Source organism: Miscanthus floridulus, chromosome 9 (assembly GCF_019320115.1).
Source record: "Miscanthus floridulus cultivar M001 chromosome 9, ASM1932011v1, whole genome shotgun sequence".
Taxonomy (NCBI): Eukaryota; Viridiplantae; Streptophyta; class Magnoliopsida; order Poales; family Poaceae; genus Miscanthus; species Miscanthus floridulus.
In genome coordinates, this window is record NC_089588.1 from 3864997 (window position 1) to 3884868 (window position 19872).

A 19872-nucleotide genomic window follows, 5' to 3' on the forward strand; every position below is an offset into this window, starting at 1 on the left:
CCAAAACGTTAGTTTGGAATGGAAAGCCATGCTTCGTTGCGGCGTTTATGGCCACTCGCCACACACTCATTTCTAAGCTGTGCCATCTGCCAGTGTGGCTCCAGAAAATTGGAATAAATAGTGAGTTTATTCATTTAGGATCACTAGTTGCACACGAGTTTTGCAACTTGCTTTAACCTCAAAATTCCTCATCAAGCATTGCTATGTTACAGTAGCTAGGGCGCTGCAAATCTCTAAGTTGGGAGCTACCCCAAATTTCGTACCCAGTTTTTCATGATCAATCTACTTGATTCCTATAAGAGAACTCGTCCATGCAGGTCTCGTCCTGTCCCGAGAGTATTTAACAGACAAAACGGATGAGCCTAGTGAGAAAAGGCCCGAGCCTTTGTAAAAGCTGAACACTGCGCGCACACGCCATTTACATTAAGTATTGAACGGTGTGCCAACAAACACGCATGTGTCTAGAGCTAGAACTAGAACTAGAACGGAGTCTGGCACAGCGGGCAAGTCGATTTGTTGGACGTCGAGAACCACTTGTAGAGGCAGGCGCCATGGAACTTGTGCTTGCACGTCTTGCACGCCAGCCGCGGGAGGCTGTGGTTGCTGGTGTGGAGAATGCTGTAACAGATTGGGCACTCCTCCACGCCCTCAAACTCCTTGTCGAAATTGCTCTTCCACGTGTGGATCGCCTCTGCTATCGCGCCGTTCTGCAGAGAGAAATAATTAGCTTAGTTAAAGCTACATTCTTAACGTCACAAAGCCATCAGTAGTTGTCCTCTTATTTGTGTTCTGAGTATTACCTGGTTGCGGACGAATGATGTGAGGGAAAGCAACCATTTTCTGCACTTCACTTCACTGATACCCAAACTTCTTGTGCATTCAACATCGACGTGGCGCAGGGGGTAACAATTAGGGAGGCGTATGACAAGGTCAATTCCCGTCTCCTCCTTTTTGTATGTAGCAACAATTTCGAAAGCTGACCTGTTGACGCTAACTGAGAAATTCTCATCGCCGTACACATAGTCCTTAACCTGCAACAGGGTAAGATTAGCACAATTATAAAGCTCCTGAGAATGACATGGACTGATGGACCTATGTGATTTCAGGAGATGTACAGAATGAAGCCACTCGGACACTACCACATGAGGTCAACAAAATATAGAAAAATAAAACTAAAAACAAAAGAAATACTTGTGCACAATTGGTTATTTGTATAACAGTTTTTAAGGGTCAAATAACAAACCTTAGAAAGATCAGAGCTGTGCAACAAATTTGAATATGCAGAGCCAATATCTTGCAAAAGAAGGATCATCTTACCTGAGAAAATTCGTCTAGCAGAAGAGGAGGGCTGCACCATTGTTTGGTGAAGGACTCGATTGAGTATGACAATGAACGGTCTCTCAAGGTAGTAAACCATGTGCGCACAAAAGAAGGCAGCAGCCTAATCATCATCCCATACAATGAGCCCGCAAGTGAGGCCATTTGCAAAGTCCCAATGGGCCAAAGAGATTCCAAGTACGGAAGCAAAGAACAAGTAGCTATGGCATTCTTCGAAGCTTTGGCAGCAGCTTCTGCTTCAGGCGCTAGCTCAGTATCCTTTTTCTTCCCACTCGGTGCAGCAGCCTTTACTGGGATATGCTGGAAAATGCAATCCAATATGCACGGACTGACCTTTTCTTGTATATATTGAAGCACATCTCCCCTGATACTGGAAGACGCTGGTAGTATCTGCAGGTGGGACAGCAACAATGCCCAGGCAATGAATACATCAACCTAGTGAAAGAAACCACCAACAGACCATTAGCACACGAGCTAAGAAAAATTGCTTTTGAATTTAAAATCACTAAATACAGCAAATACAGTATACCCTATCTCGAGCTGTCAGATCAGTTTTGAGAAGTTCAGACGTCGGGAACTCGATTAAGTCTGAAAGTTCATCTCTTAGATGCACTGTCTTCTCTGAATCTGGCATCAACTCAGCACTTTGGCTTATGCCAGATTGCTGAACAGATGAGCAATTTTCTCCCATTGAACAATTTTTAACCAGTGAAAGTTGACAGAAGGGCTCAGACAGAAGTAGAGAGAAAGCTGCAAGCTGTAAGTGAAATATTGGTTGTGAGCAGAAAAGAATCGAATATAATCCACTGACGGAACCCTTGGTCAGTCCCCACAGTTCCATGGACTCCAGTGCAGACTTTCTAATTTGCAGTGGAGCATTTTTTATGAATGATGCCACAAGTTCCCAAAAGTGCAAATAAGCATGGCGACTAGAACCTATGACAGATGAAGCATCTTCACTGCAAGATTTTGCGATTGCCTCTGAAACACCAGAGGCCAAGAACAAACGGAGGATACTCTCTACCATCTTGTCATTACTCTCAGCATAGTCCCCTGATATAATAAGCTGTACACTCTGGGAATTTTCTGCTTCTTGGATATTACAAAGATGGTTGAGGTAACACATTGTAACCAAAGCAGATTCTGCAAGGCTTAATGTTAACTTATCTGTAGTGCCAACCACTAACTTAAGCTTCTCCAAGGCATCTTTACTTGATACCTGGTTTATTGTGGCATCATTTATGCCATCAGTCATTTCTTCCACAAGCAAAACAGATGATTCAATACACTTGAATACCATGCAGAACACAAAATGCCAATCATTCTCCTGAAGGTTTCTCCAGCAATACCCAACCACAACAGCTGTCAGTTTCACTCCCAGTAATTCAACTGTCGTTGATAAAGCTGTACTACCATAGAAAATCTGGAATTCCTGAAACAGAGTCAGCATTAGTGATCTTTCTGTATCACTGATCTCTCGCTCAACCACAACTACCAATTTCTGGGCTCCTCCAGTTATCCTCAATGGAAAGCAAGACAACACCACTTGCATCCAGTCCTCAATATCTGACAAAGTAAGAGACCAGTATTACATGATTGTAAAGGCAATATTGCACCTGCATTATCAAATATAAGAATTCTAATGCAACCTACCTTGTACAGGTATCTCCCTTGGGCTGGATGACAGACAAGAGATGGCTGCATCAAGCCAACTCTGTATGCTTTTCCCCACCAAATCAGCATACGAAGAACCTCTGTTCAAGGCTGAGAACTGTTTTATGATGGAGGTCATAACATAGGGTAGAATCTTCAGGCATTTTCTATTAACTGATGAGCCAATGAAAAGATTGCTCAATAGTTGCTCAAAAAATACAAGTGCCTCAGATTCTCTCCAGAGACAATCATTTGTATTAATAGTAAATAACAAAGCCACAAGAGCACGGAGAAAACGATCTTGAATTTTATCAATCTCGTTGTCAGAAAGATGCCAAGCATTGAACAGTACCCATGGACCACTCTCATGCATAAGGGCATCACCGTAACAGTGTATCAAGCAACAAGGGCACAATGCTGATCTCAAGATATGATTCGTCTTTCATGTACTGAACCAGCGAAGGTAAGAATGTTTTCAGTGCACAGCCTCCTTTCCATGTCCAAGTGCAAAGGACCTCACCAGCCACCCATGCTCTGGACAAGGAAGAGATGGGTGAAGTGATATCAATTGATTGTGATGTGGCAGACTGTATATTTCCTGGAATACCTAAAACCACTTCACTAAAGCCAAGTTTGAGAATAAGCCTATCAACAAAGGCAACAAATCGCTCGTGTTTCAGTTCCTGCAACAAAGGAATTATTCATTTAGTTCACCAGATCTACTATAGTGACTAACAACTCTTGCAAATAAAGTAGTCATTTCACAACTCCCAAACACAAAATTCAGATAGTTGACAGGAACAGCACAAATCAAGTATTTTTTAGGGTAAATACTATTTATGACAGATAAGCAACATCTTTAGCTAAGAACTACATAGAAATGTCATAAGATAAGACCCAGTGTCTCCATAAAAAGTGTTAACCAAATATTTGTTGTGCTAAGTTGAAGCATGAACTTATGGGGGAGGGCTGACAGAGAAAAGATCTCTTACAATTTCATCTGTAATATCTGGATCCAGCTGGACCTTCACAGATGCATGCCCATTTTGTAAAGATGGCATCAACCAGAGCGGCCAATATTCTCCCTCAGATAATAAAAGATCAAAAAAACTTTGCAAGTTTCTGTGATCAAGACAGATGAGCTTCAACATGTCCACCACCCACTCGGAACATAAGATTGCTGTCCTTTCCACATGCAAGTCTCTCGTCTGAAATACAGCATACCTGACACACTGAGCTAGAATATTTGCCAATCTATTCGATGTGCATGAGTGAAGATTATTCCAAAAGGATGGACTTAAGCTTTGGCGAAAAGCATGTATGCTTTCTGCAAGGTTAGCCTTCAAATGCATTTTCTCATCCAAATAGCCTTTTGAACTGCTGCACATAGAAACACCAACTTCCGTATCTTCTATATGACCTTCCAAATAATTTTCTTCAACAAGAGCTAAAGACATGCTACATTCCCATTCAATGACAAAAAGAGCTGCCAGAATAGAAGGAAATACAGAATTTTCCTCAAGTCTCCGAAGTGAAAACAAGCTACCCTGAAGAACTTTAAAGGCAGACCGAGCCATCTCAAAGTTAATTATTGAGGAATTTTCCTTCTGGAACCTTCAAGTGCTCAGGTTCAGCAGGCAACAAAGAATGTGCTAACCTTGCCCATTCAAAAGTTGATGCCATGAGTACCAGTGCCAAATTCTTTAAAATGGATCCGAGAATTTTACAAACAGTCTCAGGAGAAAGAAAGCAGATTTGATCCTCTTGATCTGAGCCACCAAGTGCAGCACTGAAATTTAACACATACGAGTTCAAACATGCATTCATGAAATGTTAAATGACGATCTGTCATGTACGGGCACCAGTACGTGAGGCGCCATAGGGCCCGCGACATCCGTCGCGCGGCAGAGCGCGCTGCGCGCGCGGGAGTCCGGCCGGGCGACGCAGGTGCCCAGGCTGCGGCCTCTGGCTGAGCACGCGTACGTAGATGGAGTCGGTTTTGGATAAAGATAGAAAGAGTCCAAGTTGGTTAGAGAGTTTAGCTTCTAGTCGGTTAGCCTCCAAGGCTATTTATGCATGTACGTGAATTTTAGAAAGGCAAGCAATATATCATATTTCCCAAATACATCTCTCTCCTGAAATTCTCTCAAGCCTGCGGCAGGGGATTCACCCTCGCCGGAGAAGACGGCCGACGGCTACGAACTCCGTAGCCGAGGTCCTGCTACCCTAGGGCCCGACGCCCTTGACAACCTGGTATCACGGTCACGATCCTCCTCTTCCCGCTCCGCTGATCCACCAGCCCTAGCCGCTGCGCCTGCGCCATCTGCACCCGCTACACCACCACCAGTCGCCGCGCCAACCTCATCTCCAGCCACGACGCCGCCAACCCTCATGGCGGAACCATCCAACGCCGACCTCGCCAAGCTGATCGCAGGCCTCTCCAGCACGATCACCTCCCTGCAGGCTGACGTCGCGACGCTGAAGAAGGACAAGGAGCAGTACTCCTCGTCGTCGGGTCCGGGACCGGGCGGTGATGGACAGCACCACAACGATCGGCCGCCGCGATTTCAAAAGATGGATTTTCCCCGCTACGATGGCAAGACTGATCCGCTGATCTTCGTCAATCGATGCGAGTCGTACTTCCATCAGCAACGCATCATGGAGGAGGAGAAAGTCTGGATGGCTTCGTATAATCTGGAGGACGTCGCCCAATTATGGTACATCCAAGTCCAGGCGGACGAGGGCACTCCCCGGTGGAGCCGCTTCAAGGACCTCCTCCACCTGCGCTTTGGGCCGCCCCTGCGCTCAGCGCCGCTGTTCGAGCTCTCTGAGTGCAGGCGCACGGGCTCCGTTGACGAGTACCAGAATCGCTTCCAGGCCCTCCTTCCACGCGCCGGTCCACTAGATGAAGGCCAGCGTGTACAGCTCTTCACTGGAGGACTCCTACCGCCGCTGAGCCACGCGGTGCGAATTCATAACCCGCAGTCGCTCGCGGCCGCCATGAGCCTGGCACGCCAACTGGAGCTGATGGAGCTCGACAGGCCGGCACCGGCCCCTGCCCGTGCTGCCCCGCGCTGGCCTGTTGCCAGCACCAGCCCCACGGCCGGCCCTGGCCGCCCCTGCTGACAAGACTGCGCAACCACCGGGCCGCGCAGAAGGGACCCCAGTGAAGCGCCTCACGGTGGCGGAACAGGATGAACGACGCCGCCTTGGGCTGTGTTTCAACTGCGACGAGAAGTATTTCCGGGGTCACAACCGCGTCTGCCGGCGCCTCTTCTTCATCGGGGGAGTCGAGCTCTCCGACGCCGACAAGGAGGACGCCGAGCCGGCACTGGAGGCCCCGGTTTTCTCCCTACATGCGGTAGCAGGCTTACCGGGCTGTGACACGATGCAAGTCCATGCCGCGGTGGGCGCCACTACTCTCGTCGCGCTGCTCGACACAGGATCAACCCACAACTTCATCGGCGAAGATGCAGCACGTCGCTCCGGGCTGTCCGTTCGGTCCCAGCCCCGGCTCACGGCTCGGGTGGCTAACGGCGAGCGGATCGCCTGCCCAGGGGTCATCCGCGACACCTCCATCACCATCGACGGCATGACTGTTCCACGTCGACCTTTACGTTATGCCAGTTGGCGGGCTTCGACCTCGTCCTCGGGACACAGTGGCTTCGCCACCTTGGGCCCCATCGTTTGGGACGTCGCGGCACGCACCCTGCAGTTCCAGCACCAGGGGCGTTCCGTTTGCTGGTCTGGCGTTCCGGCGACCGCGCCTCCGTCCTTAGGCGCCACGACGGCGAGTCCCACGATCCCCAATGACGCCACTGACCGCTGAGGAGCCCCTGCTGGACGCGCTCCTAGAGGGCTTTTGGGGTCGTCTTCGCCGAGCCCCAGGGCCTCCCTCCGAGGCGCGCCCACGACCACCGCATCACCCTCAAGCCGGGCGCGACACCGGTGGCGGTTCGGCCGTATCGGTATCCTGCGGCGCACAAAGACGAGTTGGAGCGTCAATGTGCGTCGATGCTGGAGCAGGGCATCGTCCGTCCGCAGCGATTCGGCGTTCTCCTCACCAGGTCCTCCTCGTCAAGAAGCCGAATGGATCGTGGCGCTTCTGCGTCGACTACCGTGCCTTGAACGCGCTCACCATCAAGGACGCATTTCCGATCCCCGTCGTCGACTGAGCTCCTCGACGAGCTACACGGCGCCCAGTTCTTCTCCAAGCTAGACTTGCGGTCGGGGTACCATCAGGTGCGGAATGCGCCCCGAAGACGTGCACATGACGGCGTTCCGCACCCATGAGGGACTGTATGAGTTCCTTGGTGATGCCATTTGGGCTTTGCAACGCCCCGGCGACGTTTCAGGCATTAATGAATGACGTCCTGCGGCCGTTTCTTCGCCGTTTCGTCCTTGTGTTTTTTGACGATATTTTGATCTACAGTGCGACATGGGCAGACCACCTTCGGCACCTCCGCGCCGTTCTCTCTGAGCTTCGTCGCCACCAGCTCTTCCTCAACCGCGCAAAGTGTGCGTTCGGCGCATCGTCGGTCTCCTACCTCGGCCACACCATCTCCAAGGACGGCGTCGCCATGGATCCGGCCAAGGTGCAGGCCATCCGCGACTGGCCCCCTCCGCGCTCGGTGCGTGCGGTGCGTGGGTTCCTCGGCTTGGCGGGCTATTACCGCAAGTTCGTCCACAACTACGGCACGGTGGCCGCCCCGCTCACCGCCCTCCTCAAAAAGGACGGTTTCGCCTGGACCGAGGCAGCAACAGCGGCATTCGAAGCTCTCAAGGCCGCAGTCACCTCGGCTCCCGTCCTCGCCATGCCGGACTTCTCCAAGTTGTTCGTCGTTGAGTGCGACGCCTCGTCCCATGGCTTTGGGGCGGTGCTGGTCCAGGCCGGCCACCCAATCGCGTTCTTCAGCCGGGCCGTCGCTCCTCGCCATCGTGCACTGGCCGCCTACGAGCGTGAGCTCATCGGCCTTATCCATGCGGTCCGGCACTGGCGACCGTACCTGTGGGGGCGCTCCTTCCTCGTCAAGACGGACCACTACAGCCTTAAGTATCTGCTTGATCAGCGGTTGGCGACGATTCCGCAGCACCATTGGGTGGGCAAGCTCTTGGGCTTCGACTTTACCAGTCGAATATAAGCCCGGGACAACGAACGTGGTGGCGGACGCTCTCTCCCGCCGCTGACACTCCAGGAGGAGGGCGCCATTCTGGCTCTTCTCAGCGCCCTGGTTCGACTTCGTCGACCGTCTTCGCCACGCCCAGCTCGTGGACCCGGCCTTCGTCGCCATCCGGGATGACGTGATAACGGGCGTACGCACAGCCCCTTGGGCCATCATCGACGACATGCTGCAGTACGCGGGCCGCTTGTACATTCCGCCGGCCTCTCCGTTGCTACATGAGATCTTGGAGGCCGTCCATGCTGAGGGCCATGAGGGAGTACAGCGCACGCTGCATTGACTACGCCGGGACTTCCATTTTCCTAATATGAAACAAGTTGTGCAGGATTTTGTCAGGGGATGCGTCACTTGTCAGCGCTATAAGTCCGAACATTTGCACCCGGCAGGGGCTGCTGCTTCCTCTGCCTGTGCCGCAGGGGGTCTGGACGGATGTAGCGCTTGATTTCATTGAAGCACTTCCTCGCGTTCGCGGCAAGTCGGTCATCCTGACCGTGGTGGATCGCTTCAGCAAATATGGCCACTTCATCGCGCTGTCCCACCCCTACTCAGCTGAGTCTGTGGCACATGCCTTCTTCACTGACATCGTACGTCTCCATGGGGTGCCTCAGTCCATGGTGTCTGACCGCGACCCAGTTTTCACTTCCAAGTTCTGGCGTGAGCTGATGCGGTTGATGGGCACCAAGCTGCACATGTCATCGGCGTTCCACCCACAGTCCGACGGGCAGTCCGAGGCGGCCAACCGCGTCATCACCATGTACCTGCGCTGCCTCACTGGCGACCGGCCGCGCCAATGGCTTCAATGGCTTCCGTGGGCGGAGTACGTTTTCAACACCGCCTACCAAAGCTCTCTCCAGGACACCCCGTTCCGGGTTGTATATGGGCGTGACCCTCCGTCGATCCGGTCTTATGAGCCGGGGGACACCAGGGTGGCGGCTGTGGCCCGCACCATCACCGACCGTGACGAGTTCTTGGCGGATGTGCGTCATCGCCTCGAACAGGCGCAGCAGGTCCAGAAGCACCACTACGACCGGACACACCGCGACGTCTCCTACGCGGTGGGTGATTGGGTCCTTCTTCGCCTCCGACACCGCCCGGTTGCCTCCCTGCCCGCCTCTAGCACCGGCAAGCTGAAGCCCTAGATACTACGGGCCGTATCGCATCACCGAGATCATCAACAACGTCGCTGTTCGCCTCGACTTGCCCGCGGGAGCTCGCATTCACGATGTGTTCCATGTCGGTGTCCTCAAGAAGTTTCACGGGCCTCCACCAGCGGCTCCTCCACCACTACCAGCCCTCCACCATGGTGCCGTGACTACAGAGCCTGCGCGTGCTGTCCGGACCCGCTTGGCCCGTGGTGTACGCCAAGTCTTGATCCAGTGGAAAGGCGAGACGGCTGCCTCCGCGACATGGGAAGATGTTGATGCGTTCCTCACCAAGTTTCCGACATTCCAGCTCGAGGACGAGCCGGCTCTCGAGGGGGGGAGAGATGTCATGTACGGGCACCAGTACGTGAGGCGCCATAGGGCCCGCGACATCCGTCGCGCGGCAGAGCGCGCTGCGCGCGCGGGAGTCCGGCCGGGCGACACAGGTGCCCAGGCTGCGGCCTCTGGCTGAGCACGCGTACGTAGATGGAGTCGGTTTTGGATAAAGATAGAAAGAGTCCAAGTTGGTTAGAGAATTTAGCTTCTAGTCGGTTAGCCTCCAAGGCTATTTATGCATGTACGTGAACTCTGGAAAGGCAAGCAATATATCATATTTCCCAAATACATCTCTCTTCTGAAATTCTCTCAAGCCTGCGGCAGGGGACTCACCCTCGCCGGAGAAGACGGCCGACGGCTACGAACTCCGTAGCCGAGGTCCTGCTACCCTAGGGCACGACGCCCTTGACACGATCACCACTACAGCAGCGCCCTATTAAGGCCCTGTTTGGATCTCTTAAGATAAATGAGAATGAGAACCAAACTTTTGGATTCTAGAATGAGATTCTACAATCCAACTATCTACCCAAACCCAACTATGTGGAGATTCTCACTATGCAAAGACAATAATCCATGATCCAAACACCCCTCATTTTTTCTTATCTCGAATCCAAATTCTACATCACTATTGAGAATCACTATGAGAATGGGATCCAAATAGGGCCTAAGATGAATGACTAAAATTTTAATTTTACAAGTGTGGTCTAGCCCTCATAACTAGTATCAGTGGTTAAGGGGACAGGTATAACAGGTCCACATCCACCAGCAACTGAAAGAAAAGCAAACCAATGCGCTGGTGCCTGGAAACAAAACATTTAGAAAGGAAATACAAGGGGTTGAAGCACATACCATATAAAACTAACATGACAATCTGAAGCAGGCAAATCACAGAAGACAGAAGCTGCAGTAGAATCTAATATATCATGACGCCAATGTTCCGGAAGATAACCATTTTCCTGTAAGTTTCTTAGCTTTCCCCCAGCAATTCTTTCCCTGATTTTCTGAAGTAACAGCGTAAGCAATTCAAATTGTCCCATAATGTATGAGGGCTTATCATCAACGGAGTGCTTTTGTTCAGCTGTGGTACATTTGATGATGGAACACCATTGGTCAAAGAAGGATTCGTCTTGAAATAAGGAAAGTAACAAATCGATCTTTGAGTTACAGGTGCTATATTTTCCATCCAAACACCAAGGGAGCAATTCATCACTGAAAAACTCCAGATAAGACTTGATATCCAACTTTTCATCATTTGTCTTATAATTCTTCAAAAATAAGGGGGTGGGCCCAAATATTTCAACCAAAATTGAAAGAAGCTTAACAAGGCATGGAGTGTCCTGCACCAATAGCACAATGTTTTACAGAATCAATTTGAACTGATAAGTAAGTTGCATGTCTACATCTTGCAGCATGAATTCAAAACCAACATAGCTTTGTCTCAATATCCACACCGTCTGTGTTGACGAATGATACAGATTGAAGGAAAGTGGGCTAAGCTTGGTGCTAAAAAAATCTCTAAACAAATGCTTGCTCTACCGGAATCTAAGAAGAACGGGTCTTATACCAATGGATTTCTAATTCAACAAGATTTATATAATTCACAAGTTGGTGGTCCAAATGAGGCACTAATGTTTCTGGGTCTATAACAACAACAGAAGATATTTAGTCCCAAGCAAGTTGTAGGCTAAAATTTCTGGCTTTATGTGGCACTCATGTTTCTGGATGTATTATGTAACAAAAATCATTTACATATACTGATACCATTTGTAAAAGAGAATGTAACACTTGCTGAACACCTGACTCCTCTATCCATTCTACATGCTCGTGATATTCATCAGTGTGAAACTTTTAGAGCCTATTTGGATAGGGGGAAATGGGATCCCGATCGGTGTCTATTCAGTACAAATTTAAACTATATCATACAAATCACTGGATCAATCCTCTTTATCCTTACTGGATCAATCCTCTTTATCCTTACTGGATCAGGACCTTAGTATTTTATATTTGTAGTGGAGTGTAGCCATGAATTTCATGTTAAGAATAAAATAACAATTCATGAAGGGCAGGCCTGGTGCAGTGGTGAGAGCTGTCTCACTGAGTCACCAGGTCGCGGGTTCGAAGCAACCTCTCCGCAGATTTTGCGGGGGGGAGGCTTGCCTCGGTTTTTCCCTTCCCTAGACCCCACTCATGTGGGAGCCTCCGGCACTGGGTCTGCCCTTTTTCTTCCGTAAGAGACAGTCCCATTTAGTGACCTTTAGTAGCGGCCAATACTCTAGTCAAATAGACTTTGTCCTTACAAGGAGGGATAAACGAACATGCGTGGACTGTAAGGTGATACCTGGAGAATGTGTGGTCGCTCAACACAAGCTGGTGGTGGCTGAAAAGGTCATTGAAGAGGGCCCTTGGAATGATGAAGGCGATGCAAACAACATGTGGGAGAAGATGGCAACATGCGTTCGGAAGGTTGCTTCAGAGGTGCTTGGAGTGACCAAAGGGAGCGGATGCGACTCGAAAGACACTTGGTGGTGGAATGAAGATGTGCAAAAGGCTATTAAGGAAAAGGAGTGCTATAAACGCTTGTATCATGACAGGTGTGCAAACAACATAGAGAAGTACAAGGTGGCAAAGAAGACTGCAAAACGAGCGGTGAGTGAGGAAAAGGGGCGGGCCTATGAGGACCCCTTTACCGACGTTTGAGTACGAAGGAAGGAGAGAAGGACATTTATAGGATGGCTAGGGCTCGCGATAGGAAGACAAGGGACTTCAACCAAGTCAAGTGCATAAAGGATGAGAAGGAGCAGCTCTTGGTGAAGGAGGATGAGATCAAACATAGATGATAAGAGTATTTTGATAAATTGTTCAATGGTGAGAACGAGAACATCACCGTTCAGCTGGACGACTCGTTTGATGACACTAACAGGCGCTTTGTGCGGAGGATTTAAGAATCGAAGGTCAGAGAAGCCTTGAAAAGGATGAAAGGGGGCAAAGCGATGGGCCCTGATGGTATCCCAATCAAGGTGTGGAGATGTCTTGGGGATATAGCTATAGTATGGCTAACCAAGATGTTCAACAATATCTTTCGATCGAACAAGATGCCTGAGGAGTGGAGAAGAAGCATATTGGTACCAATCTACAAGAACAAAATAGATATCCAAAGTTGTACTAATTATCGAGGAATTAAGTTGATGAGCCACACTATGAAGTTATGGGGGAGAGTCATCGAGCAACGCCTGCGAGGAACGACGCAGATATCAACAAACCAATTTGGTTTCATGCCCGGAAGGTCAACCATAGAAGCAATCTTCTTAATAAGACAGGTTATGGAGCGGTTTAGAGAGCAGAAGAAGGACCTCCACTTGGTTTTCATTGACTTGGAGAAGGCTTATGACAAGATATCAAGAAATGTTATGCGGTGATCTTTGGACAAACATAAAGTCACATCAAAGTACGTGACCCTCATCAAGGACATGTACAACAATGTTGTGACTAGTGTTCGAACAAACGATGGTAACACAAATTACTTCCCGATTAAAATTGGACTTTATCAAGGATCAGTCTTAAGTTCGTATCTCTTTGCTTTGGTAATGGATGAGGTTACCAGGAATATACAAGGGGATATCCCTTGGTGTATGTTGTTCGCTGATGATGTAGTGTTAGTGGACGAAAGCCAGACGGGAGTAAATAGGAAACTAGAGTTATGGCGGCAGACCCTTGAGTTTAAAGGTTTTAGATTGAGCAGAACTAAAACCGAATACATGAGATGCGACTTTGGCGGAGTTGTACAGGAGGAGGGAGATGTGAGTGTGGAAGGTCAAGTAGTGCCTAAGAAAGATACCTTTCGGTATCTGGGATCGATGCTACAAAGAAATGGAGATATTGATGCGGACGTTAGCCATAGAATCAAAGCAGGGTGGATAAGTGGCGAGAAGCTTCTAGCATTCTCTGTGACAAGAGGGTACCACAAAAGCTAAAAGGCAAATTCTATAGAACGGCGATTAGACCGGCTATGTTGTATGGAGCAGAATGTTGGCCTACAAAGATTCGACATGTTCAACAACTGAGTATTGTAGAAATGCGTATGTTGCGATGGATTTGCAGTCACACAAGAATGGACCGAGTTCGGAACGATGATATACGTGATCGCCTAGAGGTAGCACCAATTGAAGAAAAGCTTGTCCAACATCGGTTGAGGTGGTTTGGCTATGTCCAAAGGAGACCTCCAGAGGCACCAGTGCATTGTGGAGTCCTAAGCCAAGCTAATAATGAGGAGAGATAGAGGAAGACTGAAATTGACATGAGGAGGCAATAAAAAGAGATTTGAAAGCTTAGGATATACGTAAATATCTATGTTTGAATAGGAGTACTTGGAAAGCAGCTATTGAAGTGCCTGAACCGTGACTTGGGGCTTTTGGTAGGTTTCAACTCTAGCCTACCCCAACTTGTTTGGGACTGAAAGGCTATGTTGTTGTTGTTGTATATTAAGTCCCATGACAACATATAACTACCCTATTCCCTCTGATAAAAAAAATAGGTCATTTATGAAAATACACTATACGAATAAGAGGGAACATATCATGAATGCAAGTTTCATGATGAAACTAGTTACATGAATCTTGCATTTATGATAATCTGCTGTTCAAAGGAGTGTTTATATTATGAAAGTATCTTTTATGATGAACTCTAGTTGCACTACTCTTGCGTTGTCGATATATGTAATTTATTTATTGATGGTCAAAGTTAAAAAGTTGTTACCAACAATAATCCTAAAACAACTTACATTTTCTTATCAGAGAGAATATACAAGTAGAATTAAGATTACGTAATATTCATCCTAATATTGAGTGTCTGATCTTACCATGAACTTGATAGCTGGCAAAGATTGCTCAACCAGTGGTTTTGCTAATCTTTCCAGTGGCCATATTTCACCTTTGCATACAACAATTTGATCCAAAGATAGAAAGAACGACACAAGTTGTTCTGCATGATTCTGAAACTTGGAAAGCTTCTCCCCTTGTTGAATTATGTCCAAACAGTCCCCTAAAAGCGACTGACAAGAAATATTAAGTAAATGATTTTCTGTATCTGCAATCACATCCAGTATTTCAATGATGCATTTCTTCAAATCCTGAAGATAGTATGTTGGGTAGTGCATGTTCGCAGCTAACCCTGAAGTTTTATGAGATAACAGAACACCGCCACTAGTTGTGTCTCCAGACAATAAAAGGTAGTCACGCCAAACTATTTTAGCAAGTACATCAGTTATAAGCATGATGGGTATATCATCTGAAGAATCTCCAGTAGAATATCTGTAAAAAGAAAATCAGGTAATGACACAGAAACTCGAGAGCTTGAAAGATAATTGCAATTCAAACTAATTCATAAAGGATACCTTGATGCATTCTTTAGAAGCCACAAAAAACTCTGTTTAAAGGCACCACAGAAAGCCAAACTATCAGCAGCTGATAACTGCCTCTGGTTCCTTCCAGCCCAAAGATTATGCAAAAAATCAAAAACAAAGTGTTGTCCCATGACTGCTTTAGGTGGTAGAGAGTCCAAAAACTGAACAAGAAGAGGATATGAAACTTGTTTGGACCCATAACATCCGTTTTGTAGGAAATGCCAAAACCGACTGAGGACAACTTTGTGAATATTGCAATATGACCAAGCCTCTGGAAACTTTCTAGAGAAAACAAGAATTGTATCCCACATAGAAGAGTGACATGATGCATCCTTCTCATGGAATGCACCAAGTAGAGTTGGAGAAAGTTTCTTCATGGTTTCTTCGTCAAAAACATGAGGAACGTGTTTGATATAACTTGTAAGCAGTGAGTATGTAGCTGACTTTATAACAGAACTTTTTGACTTGAGGACGTCAAGAAAACATTTATTGATACAAAATGCAGCTTCAGCAGAAGAAAGTATAGTTGACCTAACTTTTGACAGATTCTTGTTTTCAGTATTGGTACTGTCAACATCACAACTTTGCAATTTCACTCCTAGTAAAATTTCTATAAGAGTTGCCATAGCTAACAGTGATGATGACATTACCTGCAGAGGAGAAGAGGAAAATGGGCAGCAAGTATTAGAAGCATGGTATGAACTTGCAAATAGAAAAGTGCGGGATGCAAGGAATCAATGACCATGTCTACAACCCCTAGAGCAACGAAATAACACGAACACTCCTCAGAAAATAGAACAAGTATTTGAAGGTACAGACTTCCACCCTTTCTTTCTAAAGGGAGAACGGGACACTGAGCCACTGATTATTATTGCTGAAATATAGCATCAGTTGAGTAATCACTAAGGAAAGAAAGGGTAGAAATCAATCACGCTTTTTACAAGATTGCATAAATCCTTTTGTATTAGCTGAAAATATCTTGAAACAGATTGCACATGGAAAGAGAACATTTTGCAAAGGGAAGTCGGCTGATCATTACACCACATTTAGTACAATGGAAGACCAGAAAGCATACCCTCTGATGCATATCTTCCAGTTCATCCATTGGTGTAGCCTTGTCAGACAAAGTTTGTGGCGTTAGCTTCAAGTTCTCATTTAGGTAAAGAAATGTTTCCTTCACACATAACATTAATGCATCCAGTCTTCTCTCTGACTGTGGGAATGCTGCCTACAGAAAGAAGTGAAATGTGTGAACAAACCAATATAACTCATAACAAAGAATAGAGGAAGACTCTGGTTAGAAATATTCCTTTTCAACAGTTTCAAACAAGAAAAAAGAACTACAAAGAACCACAGCCAGTTTGGACAAGGTTCAATGGAATAAATGTAAGCTAGCTGACGAGGATAAATAGCTCCCATGGGCCCTGTTCTTAAATTTCTTATATAATTGAGATACAACCTGACCCTTCAAAATGAATGAGTTTACAGAAACATCTATTAGGACTTTTGTTTTAAGTGAACTCATTAAATCATGTTTTTCTTTTCGATGAAGGTTGGTTATGTTCATTTGCATAAGCTAGGGCAACGTGCTGTACATGGGTAGCTCAGTTCTGTGCAATACTGTTCCAGCAATTCTGTTTGGCCGATTGCAGTGAGGTTCACGATAAGAGAGTTTTAGACAGGTAAAGATCAGTCCATCATTCTTGCTTAATTACTGAATACAATGACCTGACCTTTGGAACACAGGATTTTTTCCCCGTTTCCTGCACTTTTCCTGTGAAAATGAACTGATTCCATTGAAATTCCTATACAATTCCTGCATTCCAAAAGGGCCCTAAATGCAAGGATATTTATCTCAAAAACATGCGATGTATCTACCCAACTAACAAGGAATCAAAATGTGTTTTTTATTTCGTTTCCAACTAATGCCATATGAGAGGGGTATACAGGAAAAATCACAGTAGCTAGAGTGTGTGCACTAACCAGATCTGAACATTTAATGCTTCTATATCAATGGTCCATTCATTGCAGTTAATTGTCTAGTTTTTTTTTCTTTATTTTGAGAACCCCTTTCCAAAACAAGGGCTTACTTGGATGGAGATGGATTCTCCCTATCTATCCAAACAAGCCCTCAGTGAGTTTAGTACTTTTAATCTAGTATTCCAGGTAAAAATGGCTGCAGCAAATCTAGATAGCTGTCCAGCTTAAGTGACTTGCACCCATTAACATTAATCAGAGAAGGAATATTAATAGAACTCACCTCGAATGAACGTCGAGCAGCCTGAGCAACCTCAGGAGCAGGATCAAACTGAGAAAACCACCAAGGACCCATCAAGGACTTCAGGTGTGGTGCTATACCTTTCCTGAAACAATGGATTTAGTGGCATCCATTTAAAGGTTGCCAAAAATACTTAATGTATAAATAAATGGAAATCTACTGAGTCCTGTTGGGGTCTAAGATCTTTTCTAACTGGACCAAAACCAACAAGGAACCAGAAATAAACAGCATAGACCAGTTGGACCTCAGTTTAATGGAAGGAGATGGGCATACTTGACTGCTGTGATGAGGCTAGACATGGCCTCATGAGTAGCACGGCGAACTTCTCTGTTATAGTCAAGTAGCAGCCTCTTGTACTCAAATGCCTAAACAGAAAGAAGATAATATAGTATCAAACCATGTTATCCTTTCCCTTTCTTCACATTAACAAGTATTCAACCTTACTAGGAACATAAGCAAATATAGAACTAACATGAGATACACCAGAAAGTCTAAACGCTAGTCTTGCAATGATAGGATCTCATTTAACAAGTCAGCAACAAACCTAAGGCATTCGTGGATTACAAGGAAACAATATACTCACACGAACAAAGAGACTACAAGTCCTTATGACATTTGATTGTAGGAAAGTAGAGCTCCACATGAGTATTAGGTTATGATACAAAACCTTCCATATATACCATATAAATATGTGTATGCCAGAAAATGAATATTACTTTGATACTAGACATATTCTCATAAAGACATGAAAATTGTACAAAGTATGGCATAAGAAAGTTGCCAGTTTTACTCTGATAAGGGCCATGACAATATAAGACAGGATGAAAATGCAACAGAGGAATCGAGAAAAGAAATACCCATTGTGGAACAATCTGCACAACTTCCTCACCAGGTTTTTGTCCAAAGAGTGTAGAGAGAGCAGATAAGGCCTTGAGCTGCATTCAAGAATAGGAAAGAGAAAGGTAATGCATAGTAAAGCGGCTTCTTTAAAAAAACACGTGGTACAGTACAGCAGCAATGTTATAGATGCTTTTTCATATTTTTTTTCAATGCAGAAAGGGTGTAACATTCTAGGAAGAAAATGGTAGGAGAAAACAGAAGTTTTTTTTGGAAATTGTAGCATCTCCTCTGAAAGATAATGATGGAAACTCAGACTTAACAGCACAGCTACTCTCTTTTATTGCATGAATTTGTGTAAGAAGGGCTAAATTCTTGCTATATAAAAATTGAGCAATTGACAGAAAACAATGGTATGGTGAAAGGATCTTAACTAAATATTCTCAGCACAATAGCACAAGTGCTACTATACAATATATTGAGGAGAAAAAAGCCTATGAAAGGAATATGACATACAATATATTGAGGGAAAAACTAAAGGCCTGCGGAAGGAATATGACTAGCAATCTGACCTTTGTTGTTGGATCTTTTCTTCCTAGCCTCTTTAGGTTCTGAAGCACTTCACCATCCACATCCTTCATATAATCATAGAAATAAGGTATGAGAATGCCAATGAGCCTGAAGCCACAAACTGAGGCAAACTAAAACCAGAGCTAGTGAACTCAAAGGCTGTTAGTGGTACCATGTGAAGATAGATGCTGCTGAACTCAAACAGATAGGTATAGCGTGTGCATGTTGTTTAAGATACCAAATAGAATGAAAGATATTGTGTTATACTGTTATTACACCTACAAATACAAATTTAGGTCCAACTCCCTACCGACGCTAAAACTGAAAGATAATACGTCTAATTGCTACCACAGAGGACTAATAAATACTAGATGCTGGCTGCGCAGATAGGAAGCACCGAATTTGGGGCCGAAGTATTCCTCCCACAAAGCTAATATGAAAAACTATTCCACTAGTGGTGAACTAAGGAGAGAGAGAGAGAGAGAGAGAGAGAGAGAGAGAGAGAGAGAGAGAGAGAGAGAGAGAGGACATACAGGGGTAAGGCGAATCGGGCCGTCTGGGTCGGAGGGTGCAGCGGGCTCAACACGGACGGCGCCATGGTAGCCGCCGAAACCGACGGTGGGGACGGCGCCCTGGGCGTGCGGCACCAGCGACGCCGCCATGCCGCTGCTGGACGCGCGGCCCTTCTGCTTCCCCATCGAGGCTGATCCCTCGCCTCGCCCGCTCCCCTCACCGCCGCGGCGACGCCGCCGCCGCACGAATCGAACACGACGACGGAAGCAAAAACCCGAGCTGACACAGACACAGGAACAGGTGAAGAATTTGGTTTGCTTCAGGTTTACTGTATTTCTTTTTTGGGTTATTTGATTCATGTCACTGTAATTTTCGATGCTCGGAGAAACGCTATTACTATTCATCTATTTTGAAGCATACCATTACAACTCTTCGTTTCTCACAAAAAATACCACCGAATACGTATGGACACAGCCTGGTCCAGCTGTAGGCGTATACGAAGACCTATACTTCATCTCCCTGTCACTGACACGCGAGACCCACATGTCATCTTCTTCTTCCTCTCCTCATCTCTCTCCGGCGGCTGGCGCCATCTCTGTTTCCGTGGCCTACTCTGTTTCCATGTCG

At 46.5% G+C, this 19872-nt stretch overlaps 1 protein-coding gene across 1 annotated transcript; it reads right to left on the bottom strand.

Moving 5' to 3' along the window:
* Positions 1-147: 147 nt before the first annotated feature.
* On the bottom strand, positions 148-19776 carry LOC136483303 (E3 ubiquitin-protein ligase listerin-like). The gene is given in 19 exon segments (XM_066480321.1): positions 148-707; positions 801-1031; positions 1318-1773; positions 1868-2904; positions 2992-3376; positions 3378-3674; positions 3984-4595; positions 4597-4780; positions 10499-10986; positions 14505-14955; positions 15039-15697; positions 16123-16275; positions 17308-17410; positions 17599-17690; positions 18183-18260; positions 18735-18797; positions 19266-19469; positions 19472-19532; positions 19534-19776. Coding segments are annotated over 19 exon segments (5898 nt in total). The 5' UTR covers positions 19650-19776; the 3' UTR covers positions 148-479.
* Between the last annotated feature and the right edge of the window lie 96 nt (positions 19777-19872).